This window comes from Corticium candelabrum, chromosome 21 (genome assembly GCF_963422355.1).
Source record: "Corticium candelabrum chromosome 21, ooCorCand1.1, whole genome shotgun sequence".
Classification (NCBI taxonomy): Eukaryota; Metazoa; Porifera; class Homoscleromorpha; order Homosclerophorida; family Plakinidae; genus Corticium; species Corticium candelabrum.
Window position 1 is genome coordinate 3,179,973 of NC_085105.1, and position 15,437 is coordinate 3,195,409.

The window sequence follows — 15,437 nt, forward strand, 5'->3', positions numbered from 1 at the left end:
AACAATGCGGGTCTCGCACTACTGAGTCTTTTTGACAATAAACTTTTAATTAATTAACGCGACTTTAATTTCTCTGTATATGAAAATATTCGCACGTGAGGATCACGTGCTCAACATACGGGTATCCTCATATATGTTGCGGACAAAGCTGTTTGTCATTTGGATTCGAAACTAGACACATTTCATGGTAAGCAACAAGTGTTTTTTACTTCTCCTTCTGTTGAACTACTCTAGGATAAGTGTTTAGGGGTTGCATACTGTCTACTAGCATCACACAGGCAATGTCTGTGTACTCGATCGTGTATCGTGTATTGTATTGTATGTACGTACTGTCCCAACCAGTGTGCCCATCCAGTAGCTAAACGATTGAGACAGATGAAAGCGTTCCAACCGCTTAGAAACGCTTGTACACATGTGTGTAGACACCGCTTTCTTGCATGACTGGTTGCATGGCCTAGATCTGTTTTCCTGTTTCTTCGTGCGTGGGCATGTAGCATAAGTATCGACATGCATATGATTTCGTCATAGGAGGCGGAGAGGCAACCTACCACCCTTCATGAAGATGTTCAGTTGAAATTGTCTGATGAAGAACACTCTTTCCTGAACAAGCTGGACAGGTGATGAACACAATAGTATTAATTAGATTAACAATTAGTTAACTGGAAATAGTAGCTAGACTGTCACTTTAATAGTGTTTATCTGTCTGTTTGTTTGTCTGTCTTCCGAAATTAAACCTACTCCAGCTTTTACAAAATTAAACACTTTCGTACTATTTTTCTTAACTTAAACCAAAAGTGTATACAGCTGGTTTCTGATATGTACGTTTCTATTTTCCAGCCGTAACTTCCAGTTTCTCTTCCTAAGTAAAATGTTCAACACATTCCAGACAGAAAAGCAGACAATAGAGAAGGCAGCAAGCAGACACTATATCAATTGAAGTGTGTGTAACTATGGACATAATACTAACAGGGCATTAAGGTTTACCAAGTGTTGGCAGCACACTGCGAAAAGGACGTTGACTGCGTGTCTTTTCTCTGCAAACTTGGACACTTTCATCTGTTGCTGGAAGAATTCTCGAAAGGTGTTTCTTGTTGCATCTTGATTAAGAATGTTGAACTTATTGTATAATTCATGTCTAGCTCTTTCTGCATATCAGAAATGCCTTCAGTTGGAGAGAGAATACTTGAAGGTACCAATATGTCCAGTGATAGTACGATAATTGGTACAATTTCTCTCTTTAAGAATTCTGTTTTCCTTTATGGATTGGGAATGGTCTACTTTCACTTCAACACTTTTGACTGGCACGTGTTGCTGTTTCAGAGTCAGACGTCATGCCTTCTTTACTTTGTTAATTGGCTTTATTTGTGCAGTGCAATACAGTCATTTCAACAGCTGCTTCTTATTGACAAATCTTTCACTCACTCGACTGAAGTTCATGTTCGGCTGGCAATAATGTACAAAGTTAGAGGAGACTTTCAACCAAGTTTGGATGTTAGTGCATGCCTTAGTCTCTGGCATCACGAGACTTATTAGTGTTGCTAGAGCTTTGTTGAAATTAATACATTTGTGTTGTGTTTTGCAGCATTTTCAGCAGGCATTGTCTTATTGGAACTATTCTACATTAATTCCACTTCAAGGTGTCATACAGAGTAGAATATATTTAAAATATCTTATACCTATGCAGCAACGACGGTCTTTCATCCTATAGTCATGTAATTATACTATTAAAATTTATTTTATTTTATTGTTATTGAATGCCCTTGTTAAAATCTAGTGGCATGGTTTGTGGCAAACAGTAAATCTCATAACACTATAATGGCTATAGGTTTCTCTATTTACAGCCCTCAGTTGCAAAGCAATTCTTAACTGCATAGCTTGCAAAGTCATGCAAAATGTTTATAACATTTATACGAGTAGGTAAAGTTGATTTTGTGATGATGTGATAGAATGATCTAATGAATCCTAATTTAGAAAATGAAGGCTTTTAGATAGACTCTGCCACTATTATTAAATATATATCATCCTGTTTAAATTCACCAGTAGGTCACTTGCAGTTTCATTAAGGGTCTGATCAGTGTTTTCTGTTTAGTGCAATTCCATATTGCTCATCTCCTTGAAGTGCAGGTAATACATTTGCTCTAATTCACTATGATTAGTATGTTGGAATAACAATGCATGACATCCTGATTGTGAGGTAATACGTTATCTAATGTATTAATGCATTCATTCTACACAATAGTTATCTTCAAGAATCTTATAATTCTTTCATTAAAATTTTCTGCTATGCAAGCGACAGTCAATTCTAAATTCTAATTATCTTGTATAAGGAATTCTGTTTTTTTTGCAAGGGCAATGTAAAGGCCGCCATGGGTATTTACCAGAAGATTTTGGAGTCTCCTAACTGTACTACTGAACTAAAGGCAAGCGTGTACAGACAACTTGGTCAGTTAGCTTAACAAATGGGAAGGCCTGTGTGTATGAATATCATGACTGTAACGTTGCATATGAAGGTTGGCTGCATCTTAGATGTCAGGTTGGTTCAGAGGATGTTGGGGCAACAGCTAAGGCTGTAGAGCTACTCCATAAGTCTGTTGACTTGGATAGAGAAAGTTGGGAAACTTGGTACTACCTTGGAAGGTGCTTAGTCGTTTGTCAATCTGCTATGACTTTGTGTCGTTCACTTTGCTTGTGTTACAGATGCTTTGCATCCAAAGGCGAAAGCAGTTATGCGTTTTTGTGTTACCGACATTCAATAGAAAGGAACGAATCTAGTGCAGACACGTGGTGCTCCATCGGGTAAGGTGTCTAATGAAGAATAATTTAATACGGGTTGGTAACACAAGCTTTATAATAATTCAATGTTTGTGTGATCATTTGTCTTGTCTTATCTCAGTAATTAAGGCAGGTTAATACAAACTTACAATGGCATCATCCGTAGTAAGGAGATTTGAATGATTTGCTGGTAGTCGTTGCAATCTTCTGGTTGTACCATTCAGAGTGAATGGAATCCTAGAAAGGTTTGCAATCAGTGTCGTGATGTTGTTTGCCATATGAATTCACAGAGATGTCTACTTTTCTGGGGGGGGGAATAGTTCCCTATATACATCCCTTCCAGCAGCACTTGGATACAGACACTGTATTGCATTACTATGCCTATACACACCTCAGTGTATGATGCAAGACTTTAGTTAAAAATAAGTGTCATTGGCATGATTGCCAATGGTGCCTTAATGGAAGCCTCTAATAGTAATTTCAGGCACAGACGATGCTCTATGCACTGAAGGAGCACTTTAATTAAACGAGTGCTTTGTAATATATTTCATATAAATAGAAATCAGAATGGAGGTAGGTCATGCATATACCTGTGTATGTTGTCCAGATGTGCGTTTTCATGCACTCACGAGAATCATATTGCCTTGTGTTGAAACAGTCGCCGGGTTATGTGTAGGGTGTTGTATCAACAGCAAATGCAAATGGCGGATGCTCTGCAGGCATACATATGTACGGTTCAGCTCAACAGCCAACACGTCGTCGGATGGATTGATCTCGGTATCCTGTATGAGTCTGTCGATCAATTGAGGTAAGTTTCTATTTGCTGACGGTTTGTGAACGGTTGTAACCAATCACTGTGCAGGGATGCATTGAAATGCTATCATCAAGCAATGTTGTACATGCAACGTGAGTGATTTTACAGAGAGTCAGATAGTTAGTCAAACCATTTTGACACGTTGAATTCAATAGCAAGCATCGAGAGGACATCACTGGAGTCCCGAATTCAGACTTTGCATTTGCTTTCTCGGGTATACAACTCCCCTAAAGCGGGCACAGAAAAGTAGTCACAAAGTTGATGCTTTTTCTGATGTTATCCTATTGTGTGTTGGTTTGTGTAGAACTTTGCCTAACTTGGACAATGCTTTTAAGCTAGTAATTCCGTTAGAGCTAGTGGAAAGAGCCTACAAGAAAGGATTAATTAGTGACAAATCAGTGGTATGGAGACCTTGAAAATACCATGTTATAGTCATGATGTCATTGCTGCTGTTGTTATACGCTAGTGTCCATCTACTCCCGACTTCTCACAAATTGCTTTTCCAACTGATGTTGCATTGGACATTACATCGATGATGGTATATATATAACAGTGACTGGTTTACTAAACTGTTGTGTGTAGGGTAGGCTAGTTCTTTGTATTAGTAAAACTGCCGTTGCTGTAGCCGAGCGAACCAGAGTGCCAGTTGCGAGCTGCTGGTGCTCTTCCTGTGACATCTCCTTGGTCGATTCACGATAAGGTCGTTTCACCTGCAAGTGCTGCACCTCACGGTCTTGGATTGTTGTCTGTAAATTTGCCATCAACTATCGGAGCTGTCGAAAATATGTCTGTACAGTATGCAAGCAAGAGCGATAGGCAAACAATGTGGCCAGCATCTGCACACGTACAGCCATCGATGGTGGCTGTAAGTAACCAACCACCGCGCGATTTCTTGCCGAATCCGGTGGCATTTACAGGGAACAGCAGTGAGCAGAGAGTTCAGCCAGTGGCAACACAATCGGACCAACAGTTTGATTTGAGTTCTTGGTCTGGGGTATCATCAACTAGGCCAGCGAGTGGATCATCTGAACTGCTTCATCTACTAGACCTTCAACCAACAGATCCTCTTCCTGATATTAATCCATCTGTTACAAATTTGTTTTGTCCGGTGTCGGTGGGTTCTCTTACCAGTCCGAATCTGTCTGCTCTTTTGTCGACCTCAAAACAGGTTGTACAGTCACCTAATGATGTGTTGGACACTACCACGATGGGAGACAACACGACAGGCTTGGTTTCGAAGGGCAATGGTAGATTTAGTGAAGTTGATCGAAATCTTGCAGTGCCGAATTGGATTACTCCGACTGTGTTTGATCTAAACTATGTGAACAGTGCTGATGAAAGTGAATACATGCAACGGTCCCCCATGCTTCCACCTGTACCGCCACCACGGTGTCCAAATCTTCACCCCGAAGTGCCGACTATGGATGTATGGTTTCATTTCTCTTGCAGAACTTGACTGAGTCTGTCATTGTGCTGTGTGAAGGTACAATTGATGATGAATAGTCACCACCCTTACCTAACACGTTACAGTTACAATCCAAATCATCCAATTGTATTGATCCGTTCTTTAGCCCAAGCTGTCAATATCGGTACGTGATAATGTCATCAGTTGATACCTTCATATCATATAAACATGTGTAGATCTTGATGTGTTTTCGAGTAAATCATTGGCTCGTGCAAATAGGAACCATCTGATTGACATTAGAATTCAGGTTAGAAAGTGCAGTTGATGTTGCTTGCTGTTGAATTAATGACGTTTTGCGGCAGAGGAAACAATCACCTGATGAAAACTGGGACATGGCAAACAAGCGGCAGGTTTGGAAATTTGAAAGTACGGGAGCTGAAACGACGATTGGTGAATATGCATTATACCAGGAAAAATATCCAAACACGGACTTGCCCACTGTAAGAAGCATAACATTGAATTTCCGTTGTAGCAGTAGCTTCTGTGGGTACCGAAAGTCTAGCCCCATCCTGGCGTCATCAACATGCTTGCTGTGTTGATGAAGGGCGATGGGGTTGTCCTGGTTGCCTAACCTAATACGCTATTAGTGAATGATGGCACTCGTGTTTCTTGTACAGGGTGATGCTAATGATGGGGCAACTCGACAACCTCCACAGTCAGAAATTCGTCTCGAGATCAAATTTTTCATCACATAATCGAATGTTGTGTAGATTACAGTTGTTGTCACCTTCGTCAACGAAGAGACTAGATGAAGCGTCGCCGACTACTATCAAGTTTGGTACCAATGCGGATCTATCAGATATAGACAAGTTTGTTGCTGATGTGACACTGTTTAAGTACTCTGTATTTGCATGTATGCTGCTATGTAGATGGGCTGCACAGCTAGCTGAGTTACAGAAGCTTCCTGAGTTCTTGAAGGTTGTCTAGTCTATTGTGCATCTGTTCTGTTGACAGTGAGTGTCATCTAGGTGTTGTCCGAGTTTAACATGCTGAGCTATGTTGACCACACAATTCTGGGTGTTAACTCGGTGCAATTATACATGAAAGTTCCTGGATGCAGAACTTCAGGTAAGACTTATATACAAAAACTCCTCCTACATCTTTGTATAAGTGGACTGGGCCAGACACAGACTGAGTGTGACAGACTGAGTGTCAGACTTAGGACCCTGTGAAATGCCAAGGAGATGTTTGAAGATTTAAGAGTAAGCCCACGCGGCACTATTCAATCAAATGGATGTCAATTGTATGAACAGTGAATCAAAACCAGTGACTAGTGGTGTCCCTCTCTTCCTTCATTCTTGTTATTGCTTTAATGGACATTTCCAGACTTGTGTAAATGTACACAGGGTCTGACCCTGGCCTGGTTTATAACATACTCGTGTCCTGTAGGTTTTATGATTATTTGAGTTGCAACGTTGTTATAGGTCACCAGGAAAACAACAACTTTTGCTCTGTGAATCTGAATATTGGTCCCGGGGATACGGAATGGTTTGCAGTTCCTAATCGGTATTGGGGTGTCCTCAACACCTTCTGTGAGAAGTAAGATGACGTCGACAACTGATTTGTCCACCAAATGGTTTTGATTTGACTTTGCAGACACAAGATCGATTTCTTGTGTGGATCTTGGTGGCCAGTGTTGGAAGATCTGGAGAAGGAACGTGTTCCTGTTTATCGATTTCTGCAGAAGCGTGGGGATCTTGTCTGGGTCAATCCTGGAACGCCTCACTGGGTCCAGTCGACGGGAATCTGTAACAACGTGGCATGGAATGTTGGTCCCTTGACTGGGCATCAGTACCGTATGGCAATGGACAGATACGAGTGGAACAAAATAAGACGTAAGTATAAACAGTGTTGTCTTGAGTTTTTTCTGGACCAAACTGTTTTCTAGATGTCAAGTCGATTGTCCCCATGATTCACATGTCATGGAATGTTGCCCGGTATGTGAAAGTTACGGATGCAAACCTGTATTCCCAACTTCGGTAAGTTACTACATTTTGAATGCCATTCTGCCTGCACTACTGCATGTAGTCAATGGCCAACATGGATTTCTTTAGCCTCACACTAAATTTCGAGAACCTGTCACCTACATTATTGCACAAAACAAAAATGCAACTGCCAACAGATTAAAAAGTATAGCTAACCAGTGAAAACCATCTTGCATGAGGAACTACTACTATACTGTGAGCAACCCGCTAAGTAAAGAATTGCTTTAGTATGATCGTATTTGCACTCCGAACCTACACTTACTAGAAGCAGGCTGTTAGGTCTGACTTTGTCCCACTGCTTATCTGCACTGCATGCAAAGACTGCTTTGTTTGCATGCACACACGAGTGTTACCTTCACTGTTTGCATTTTGGGACATCTAAAGCGGTGCCCAAGATGAACTACTTTTTTACCCTGGAACGAAAGAATGTTGGCTAAATTAGCTACTCGTATCCCTTTGGTGGTTACCATACATGAAAAATGACCATTCACATTGCACTACTGCATTGCACTTGTCTCAAGTTGCTATCATCTGAAATCATCAGTCAATTGACAGTGTAAGGTGTTGACAGTTCTATGATGATACGCAATGGAACTATAACTATTATGTTGAACTAATGAAATGTTTGGTGCAGAGAATGTTTGTCGTGGTCACTCCAGTTCTGTGAATACCAAGTGAAACGATTAAAAGAGGATGGTGTGAGCATTCAATGGTACGGTCGGAATCCGGGAGAGCCAACTCACTACTGCTCGGTGTGTGAGGTGAGTTGATACACCTCCAAGCATTTGTTCACAATGCAATAGTCCACTGGTTCGTGCCGTAGGTCGAGGTGTTCAACATTTTGTATGTGTCAAGTAAGACTTCTAAAGGAGAGCACTATGTCCTGTGTGAGCAATGTACTAGAGAATCAGACCCTCGTATTAGTGAGCACACTGTTGTAAATCAGGTGAAGCCAATGTTTATGCATCAGATTTTGACCAGTTTGTTTACTGACTTGAATTCTGTTTTCAGTTCAGCATAGAAGACTTGAAAGTAACTTTGAACAACTTTATTCTTCACACCGCTCGATAGATCCAATTAATATGGTGTCCACGTATTGTTTATCGTTACTTCACGTATTGTGTCAAAAGTGATCCTTGTGTTGATCTCTGTCACCACATGAGCAACTTCATCTGTTCAAAACTAACTAAGGTGCTTCCCACTGTATGTAAACTTACTATTTTGTAATTTGTATTGACAAGTGTTTAATACTTGAAAAACTTGGGGTAATGCCATAAAAACAGGAAGTTGTGAAATGCTGTAATGGGGCCAGTAATCAAAGGAATGGTTATTGAGTTCTGGAGGAGTGACATCTGTTTCATGATTTTAGTTGAGAGTAATTACACCACAGATTTTTCAAGCACCATTGTTGTTAATATCGTAGATGTGACTGCACCTAAGCAAGTTTGTGTCAAATGTATGTGTTTAGAAATGTGATTTCATTGCTGTTTCGTGCAGGGTATGATGACAATGGCCCTGTCTAGTGCCCCTGCAATCTTGACAGTTTGATACAAGGCTGTCTGGCTGTCAGAGGTCAATTGTTTGCTGTTAGTGATTGCATGTTCTCAATCCAGATTATCCGGATATTGACAATCACTTATGAATTTACTTGCAGAACCTCTTAACTGCACATTCGATCTACCTACATGTATTTTGCATTATTAGAGTTTGCTGTGTAATAACTACTACCTAAATTGCTATTGCATAGTAGACATTACAGAAAAGCCACATAAACACGTCACGAAAATGCCTCAGGTGTAGTTGCAAGCAAAGACATTCCAGCATGTACACGACATGTGTCAACCTAGCACACAGCTGAATTGCAGCAATATCAACAATTCACTGTCACTTCTGTCGACCTTTGGCTTTTCCTCCTAACTTTCTAGCTTCAGCAAAATATTTTCCCATTTCTTTTCTTTTCCCAAGTCTTCGACATGCGTGTCCCATATCAGTGAGGCAAGTGGCCATCTTCTTCTTAAGAGAATCATTGGGTGTTGGCTGATCCGTATAAACTTTCATACCCTTCTGAAGACACTTCAGTTCAGCATCAAACTTTTCCTGATTACGATATGAATAAGCTTGAGATGAGTACAGTTCTGCTATTCTCAGGTCAGGGTAGTTTCCTGTGTCTTGTGCAGTTTCTTCTAAAATTTTCTCTGCTTCCTCAAACATGTCAAGAGCAAGTTGCACATTGCCTGGATCATTGCCAGCCATGTCGTTATAAACTCGACCAATTCCAATGTAGGTTTGAGCCACATCAGGGTGACTAGAGTCAATCTTTTTTTGGAGAGCTAGTGCATCACTGAAGTGCTCAAGACTCTTCTTGGTGTCCTTCGTATCCTTATATAGGTATAGTCTTCCAAGGCTATAGTTCAGTTTAGCATATATTGGGTGCTGTGTGACTTCATAAGAACAACACAATCTCAGTCCCTCAAGGTACTCACTTTCAGCTTTTTTGCGTTCACCTTGTGTTTGTAAATTTCCCCCTATCCTGTGATGTAACCAGACATAAAGTAGGGCATCCGGTCCCAAGAAGTGACAAAAGTGTGACTTACATTCATTCAACATGTGATTCGCATCATTGAACCTATTTTGTCTAGAATACAGTTCTCCTAGCTTTCTACACACAGATCCAGTGCGTCGTCGAGTACACTTTGTTTCATCATCTTCACTGAGCTCTGTTAGATGTTGAAGATCAACGTGTAGTAAATCATAGGCCTCTTTTAAACACTTCTCTGCTTCAGAAAAACCAGTATGGTGTTGACAAAGTAGAATTGTTCCCATAACTTCTAAACATCTCGCTTTTCTTTGGTTGCTTTCTGATGACTCACTGCATTGCTCCAAACTCTGTGTTGCCTCTTGCAAAGCTTCAATAAATTTCCCTTGGCCACAAAGTATACTTGCCATTTCCAGTTTTCCTTGCCAAACATTGCCAATGGATGTGTCTTCGCTAACAATCTTGAGAAGGCATTTCAACGTGCAACGTCTTTTCTCATGCAAAAATCGAAATGACAAAAGACAGTTGACATCTTCTCGAAACATGGTGTCTACCAGTTCACTGCTTTTCTGAATTAGAACCTCGTTTTGAGGGTCTGTAAGCTGTGTGAGAAACTCCTTAACATTACTGTATTCCTCATCTAAAGCACACAGTCCTACTTTATCTGTTGGAGTTTTCCTCGTCTCTTGCTCTCTTGCAGTCTTTGTAAGAAAGCGTGCAAAGTATAGTAGGAAGGCCCTTGTTACCTTACGAAAGAGATCCACGTCCTTTTTCAAAAGACCAAATGCGTGTTCTCTCATATACGAATGCAGTCGATATTGTGGATTGTTTAGGTCAGTGGAGTCTCGACATTTTTGCAGAATGTGCCATCTTTTCAACTTCCCGGTCAATTTGGAATTCGCTTCCCTTCCCGACTTTTGTCCAGAAAGAAACTCTGAGTGCACTTCCACACAGACTGCATGAAACGAATCCTGAGAAATTTTTCCATGAAAAATTGATGCAGAGATAGCAGACAAATATTCCAATTCTCCTTCCTTCTTAAGAAGATTAAAGAATTGACAAAATAATTCATTTAATCCCTCTTCATCGCCATCAGAATCAGACAGTGCCCTTTCACGACCACCCTTCAACAACTGCAGCAGCTGATGTGGTGTGCATCCTTCATCTGCCATCATGCAAGATGCCAAATTTAGAGCATAGGGATTGCCATCTAATAGATCCCTGATATCCACTATCTCCTTGCATGATGCATCAACTTCTGTCTCTTCCAGTGGTTGCTTGAGAATTTGAAGAGCACATTCCTTACTCAATGGTTCTAGTGTATCTACCTTCATAGGCTGTTTTATTTCTTTCCTTGTCATCTGGACTTGTGATGTCAACAAAAATCTAAGTTCTCCGTTTGCCCTTCGAGCCATTGTAAGGAAAGAGTTAATCATGTAGGGCTTGGCATTCTCACATGCATCAATAAGAACAATAGCATGCGATGGAAGCACATTGAAAAGAGACTCCACACCATCCTTGCCAGGTGGCCCATGCCACCTTAGGCGTGAACAGACTATCTCATATAGATCATCTTCTTTTTCAACTGCAGTATCAAACCAAATCAAATAACATTTTGCTTTAGGTTGACAACGACAATTGTCAAGATAATGTGCACAAACAGCATTGGCCACAGTTGATTTTCCAATACCGGGTGGGCCTGTTATTAGACTGACAATTCGCTTACCACTATGCAGTGCCACAGCTAGAGATTCAACAATCTCATCTCGTCCCAAAAAGGGATCACCAACATTTGGAGTATAACATCGAATCTCATCTGTACATACAATACACATAACTATCATGAATACATGTGTGCATATCCATGCATACATGTATGTATAACAGAATATTATAGTTCCTCTTCATTACACTGCCTCTACCTGTTGCTTTTCGTTCTCCAAAGTAACCAAAGCACAACTCTGCTGTCCTTATTAACCTGAGGCACCCATACACTAGGGTTACAGTATGTGTCTGTATGGATGTCTGGCCAATTAGAATGCAGCACATGCGCTCATTGTTATTGCTGGTGTTAGTGTGCCAGTCGATGTGATGATATTGCTGGTGCTAATTAGGCCACACCAAATATATTTTGTGTTTCATGTCAAACTCATCTTTGTCTATTAAGTACTACATTGTAGTCATCTTGATTAATACAGTCAGGTTTTTGATAATCCTTCTTTGCTCTTGATGCAGGGATGATGAACAACAGGGTTTTGCCTGCGCAATCAGCACATACAGGCAAACCACCTTGTACTTCTGGGGTTAGTAGCAGTTTGAGTAGAGTGTGAAACACTAAAGGAACAAAGGGCCGCTTGGCACGCGGCTCAGCAACGGTAGAATCCAAGTCCAACTCAAACTTGTTATACCGGCAGCTAGAAAAAGGCATAAGCCCATGTTCTCATTTAAAGGTACACTTTCCAGTCACCTTTTCCAGCTGTCCAAAACAAGTGCTGTAGCAGATCCAACGTGGCTTTCAAGTTTGCGACCACGCCTCTCAAAGAAATTGGGGTCTGACGATTTTGTCATAGAATTTTTGTAAGATGTGTTGTTCTTGCATTCTATGGAGCTCCTGAGGCAAGGTACAGGTCAAACCCGACCAGCACTCCACGCAAACACCAGCAATTGGCATGTGACACATGTGTACGACACATGCACATGCATAAGCATGTAGAGGGTGCTGCACACTTCAGCTTGTTACTGTTGAACTCCTGTGTTACAGTACAGGCAAGACAAGTGACGTAGAGAGCCTGTACGCGTACATGAGCACTACAGGAACATGAAATAGAAGTTGTATATATAGCACTGTAGCTAATATTCAATATTAATGAAGCAAACTAAATTGTTACATTCCCAAAAAATCAGGGCGGTCTTAGATGCAAAACACAAAATATATTTTTGATGTGGTCTTAGCAGAGCAGTGTACATCTGGCAGTCGTGTCGTTTTTGTGTGTGAAGTGACTGTTCAATGTTGTTGCCGGCCAAAATCAGTTGTAGCAGTCAAGGGTTAGCACTCTAGTGCTTCTTCATTTATGTTATGTTGCTTGAAAGTCTTTGAAAAAGGTTACATGTGTTACTTAGTAATACCTGCTGTTGGCAGTCGGTAGTTGTGGATATGATTTATCTCCACGTGTAAATTGTCTCCTGAAAAACTGTTGTCAGCAAAGACTGTATATGACCTATTTCCTGTTGTGTCGGAGGTGTTCAGAAGCGTGGATACACCATCTAAGAATTTAGTGTTACAGTCAAGCAGCAAGTAAACATTACATATAATTTTCACTACCTTCACATGATGTTGACAAAGCACTTGCTGATTCAAAATTACTCATTTGCTGTAACTCTACCTTCTTTGCTCCTTTAACTGTTGCTTCTTGGGTTATACCACACATGACGGCAGAGTCTAGAAAAACGTGAAGAAGCATGTCATAAGACCCGGATGTAACATCCCGTGGGTCAGTGATCTGTGTGCTCATGAGAGTGTTTTCTTGTGTAAGGCAAGCTGAAAGTATAAAGAAAATGTACCGCAAACAATCTTCTTAGATAGAGCGCTCTAAAATTTACAAACTTAGAAACACCTAGACTGGTTTCGTGTAGCCAGACTGCTCTCCTCTCGCTTCTGTAAGGGGGGGGGGGGGAGAACTCTCGTTACATAGACTAACTTGTTCTAGATATCTCACTATAGAGTACTAAGAGCAAGTCACTGTCTGCGCATTCTGTTGACAGCGATTTATCTTGTGCTTTGTATAACCTAATCATAAACCGTTCGCCGTTAAAGGGTTGGACATGCACATTTGAGCCGATCTCAAGTAGGGTAATGCTGGTGTTGTAGCTACAGCAAGTGACATACAGTGTATTCAAGTGCCATAGCAAGAAAATCAATTTCGATTGCCTGTAAATGCTCCCTAAAATTTTAGTGCTGTTTATAGGTTGCACATGCACAAGGTCAATAGACAAAACTACAAAGCTGGCTATTTAGGTGTCGATTGACGGGCACAGCGAGCAGTGTAAGCTTTAATGCAAAATTTCGGTGCTCACTGTGAACTGAGTGTGCTAGCTTACGGAGGAAGCGGAGGAAGACATGACTAGGGTAGATACCACATACAGGAACGAGACGTGTGCTTTCCTGGTTACAAGCATAGCATAAGGAACCCCAATCCGGCTCAAAGTGCTTGTTGAATTTTATCAAAACTGCAGTGGAGCAACCTCAGTTTCGCATAATTGAGATTTTAGATGAAAAAGTCCAAGAATTATATCTAAAAGGCCTAGCTACTAGACACGGTCTAAACACTGATTCACAATATCTAGAGACAAGCCGGACAGCCCTACAGCTGTCTGCCATTGTCCCGCTGTGTTTACAATTTATCATCAGGTGACAAATCGGAATAAACGTCCACGCTGAAGAAAAATGCTTCTTTTGTGCCTGTTGTGGCGTTACCACTGCAACAAAGCTGTGAGAAAGAAAAACATTAATTGTGCCATTTTACATGTCGCTGATTGGGTGACACGGCTCCATCACTTCCTATTGCAGTCCAGCAACTTCGGGTTGAACGGAACAAAATAGAATCGATTCTAATACTATCCATCCGCCAACGCTCTGACAAGCAATCCGGCTGCCATAAGGTTCGAGCGGTGCCTTTGATGTGGTCAGCCAGAACAGAACGGATTGCTCTCCTGTAGATATTGTATAGTGAAGCAGCCGGCTGCCCTAACGCAACCTCTTACTGCAACTTCTTGATCCTTCCAATTTCAGGAGAAACTTCAGTCACTCTGCCTTCAGTGTGAATTAGAGCGTCTACATCCTCGCAGTTACTGAGTGTTTGAAAAAGTACACCTTTTCAAAGTGATGAAATGCGCATGCGCTAGCGTGCCCCTTTAAGTTTTGAAAACGAACTATACATGTAAGTATCTTAGTCAGTCAATAACAAATTATGGTTGTTTATGATGTAGACGGCTATTAATAAAGTCAGAAAGACATCTGTCTCCTTGAAAAATCATGCATGCCCCATTGCATGATATAATAAAGTCTGTTGCCATGCTGTACATTTGTCTAGACTTTTTTGCTCAGAGATTTCATCCGATTGGCACTTGATACCCTATTACCTAGCCTCGCCCCAGACGCAGTGGATTGCACATTGCGTCTGGGGCAATGGTACGTATTTACCTCACCTTTGTTTCCCCCCGGGGATTTACCGGCATGCAGCAAACTACGTAGTGAAAACAAGCTATCAAGCTCTGCCACAAAAAGCGATTTGTTCCTTGCATGTTTACTTCCATGACAGCTAGGGTTTCGACAAATACGTATTGTCTAGCTAGGACTCGGCGTTTCAGTAGACGGTCTGAAAACTCCGTTGGACGTGTTACTCACGAATGCGAGGCGCCCACGGATACCGTACAACTAGTAACCAATGTAATTGTGTTACTGAAGTATCAATTTATTTAATCTACATGCACTGTCTCACCTTCCTCAGGAGCTGCACCCACCAACTGTTCATGCCCCGCATCAACGATGTCTACTTTCTCCGCCATGTTGAGAGCATGCGCAAGAGCTAGTCTCGCGTAGCCAGACCTTACCTGCCATACTTCCGGCGGAATTTGGGATCAGCCCACAACCATAAATTTGCTATTTTGCAGGCATTGAGTAGTCTCGCGTAGCCAGCCCTTCTGGCCGCGTCATACTTTCGGGCAAAAAAGGTGCCAACAATGAAAAATTCTTGCCAATATTAAACTGTGAACTTTATGAGCTACGGACACAATCACTTTATCTGTACATCGGCGGTTGGCTTTTGACAGCAGCATGTCTGAGTCAGAAAACCAAACATCCAATGT

At 41.3% G+C, this 15,437-nt stretch overlaps 2 protein-coding genes across 2 annotated transcripts; one reads left to right on the plus strand and one right to left on the minus strand.

Moving 5' to 3' along the window:
- The first annotated feature begins 123 nt into the window (after positions 1-123).
- Positions 124-8,542, plus strand: LOC134196168 (lysine-specific demethylase 6A-like). The gene is made up of 31 exons (XM_062665237.1): positions 124-187; positions 529-617; positions 838-910; positions 970-1,081; positions 1,140-1,189; positions 1,243-1,301; positions 1,371-1,491; positions 1,583-1,637; positions 2,090-2,124; positions 2,349-2,442; positions 2,511-2,637; positions 2,698-2,796; positions 3,449-3,580; positions 3,635-3,678; positions 3,742-3,832; positions 3,891-3,987; positions 4,053-4,124; positions 4,212-5,012; positions 5,070-5,175; positions 5,228-5,298; positions 5,354-5,491; positions 5,669-5,706; positions 5,762-5,860; positions 5,921-5,969; positions 6,020-6,119; positions 6,476-6,590; positions 6,648-6,886; positions 6,940-7,030; positions 7,671-7,797; positions 7,860-7,982; positions 8,048-8,542. The coding sequence occupies exons 1-31, from the start codon at positions 185-187 to the stop codon at positions 8,105-8,107; spliced, it is 3,510 nt and encodes a 1,169-aa protein (XP_062521221.1). The 5' UTR covers positions 124-184; the 3' UTR covers positions 8,108-8,542.
- On the minus strand, positions 8,217-15,137 carry LOC134196169 (uncharacterized). The gene is made up of 4 exons (XM_062665238.1): positions 15,071-15,137; positions 12,895-13,011; positions 12,699-12,836; positions 8,217-11,388 (listed from the first exon to the last, which is right to left on the minus strand). Exons 1-4 carry the CDS (start codon positions 15,135-15,137, stop codon positions 8,921-8,923), a joined length of 2,790 nt encoding a protein of 929 aa, XP_062521222.1. The 3' UTR covers positions 8,217-8,920.
- Positions 15,138-15,437: the final 300 nt, after the last annotated feature.

Coding starts and splice junctions, on each gene's coding strand:
- LOC134196168 (XM_062665237.1), top strand. Junction 3,833..3,890: donor CCTAAAGCGGGCACAGAAAA/GTAGTCACAAAG, acceptor TGGTTTGTGTAG/AACTTTGCCTAACTTGGACA. Junction 5,707..5,761: donor GCAACTCGACAACCTCCACA/GTCAGAAATTCG, acceptor AATGTTGTGTAG/ATTACAGTTGTTGTCACCTT.
- LOC134196169 (XM_062665238.1), bottom strand. CDS start 15,137: ATGGCGGAGAAAGTAGACATCGTTGATGCGGGGCATGAACAGTTGGTG. Junction 12,837..12,894: donor TTTGTCAACATCATGTGAAG/GTAGTGAAAATT, acceptor CTAAATTCTTAG/ATGGTGTATCCACGCTTCTG. Junction 11,389..12,698: donor CTACCGACTGCCAACAGCAG/GTATTACTAAGT, acceptor TTGTATGTACAG/ATGAGATTCGATGTTATACT.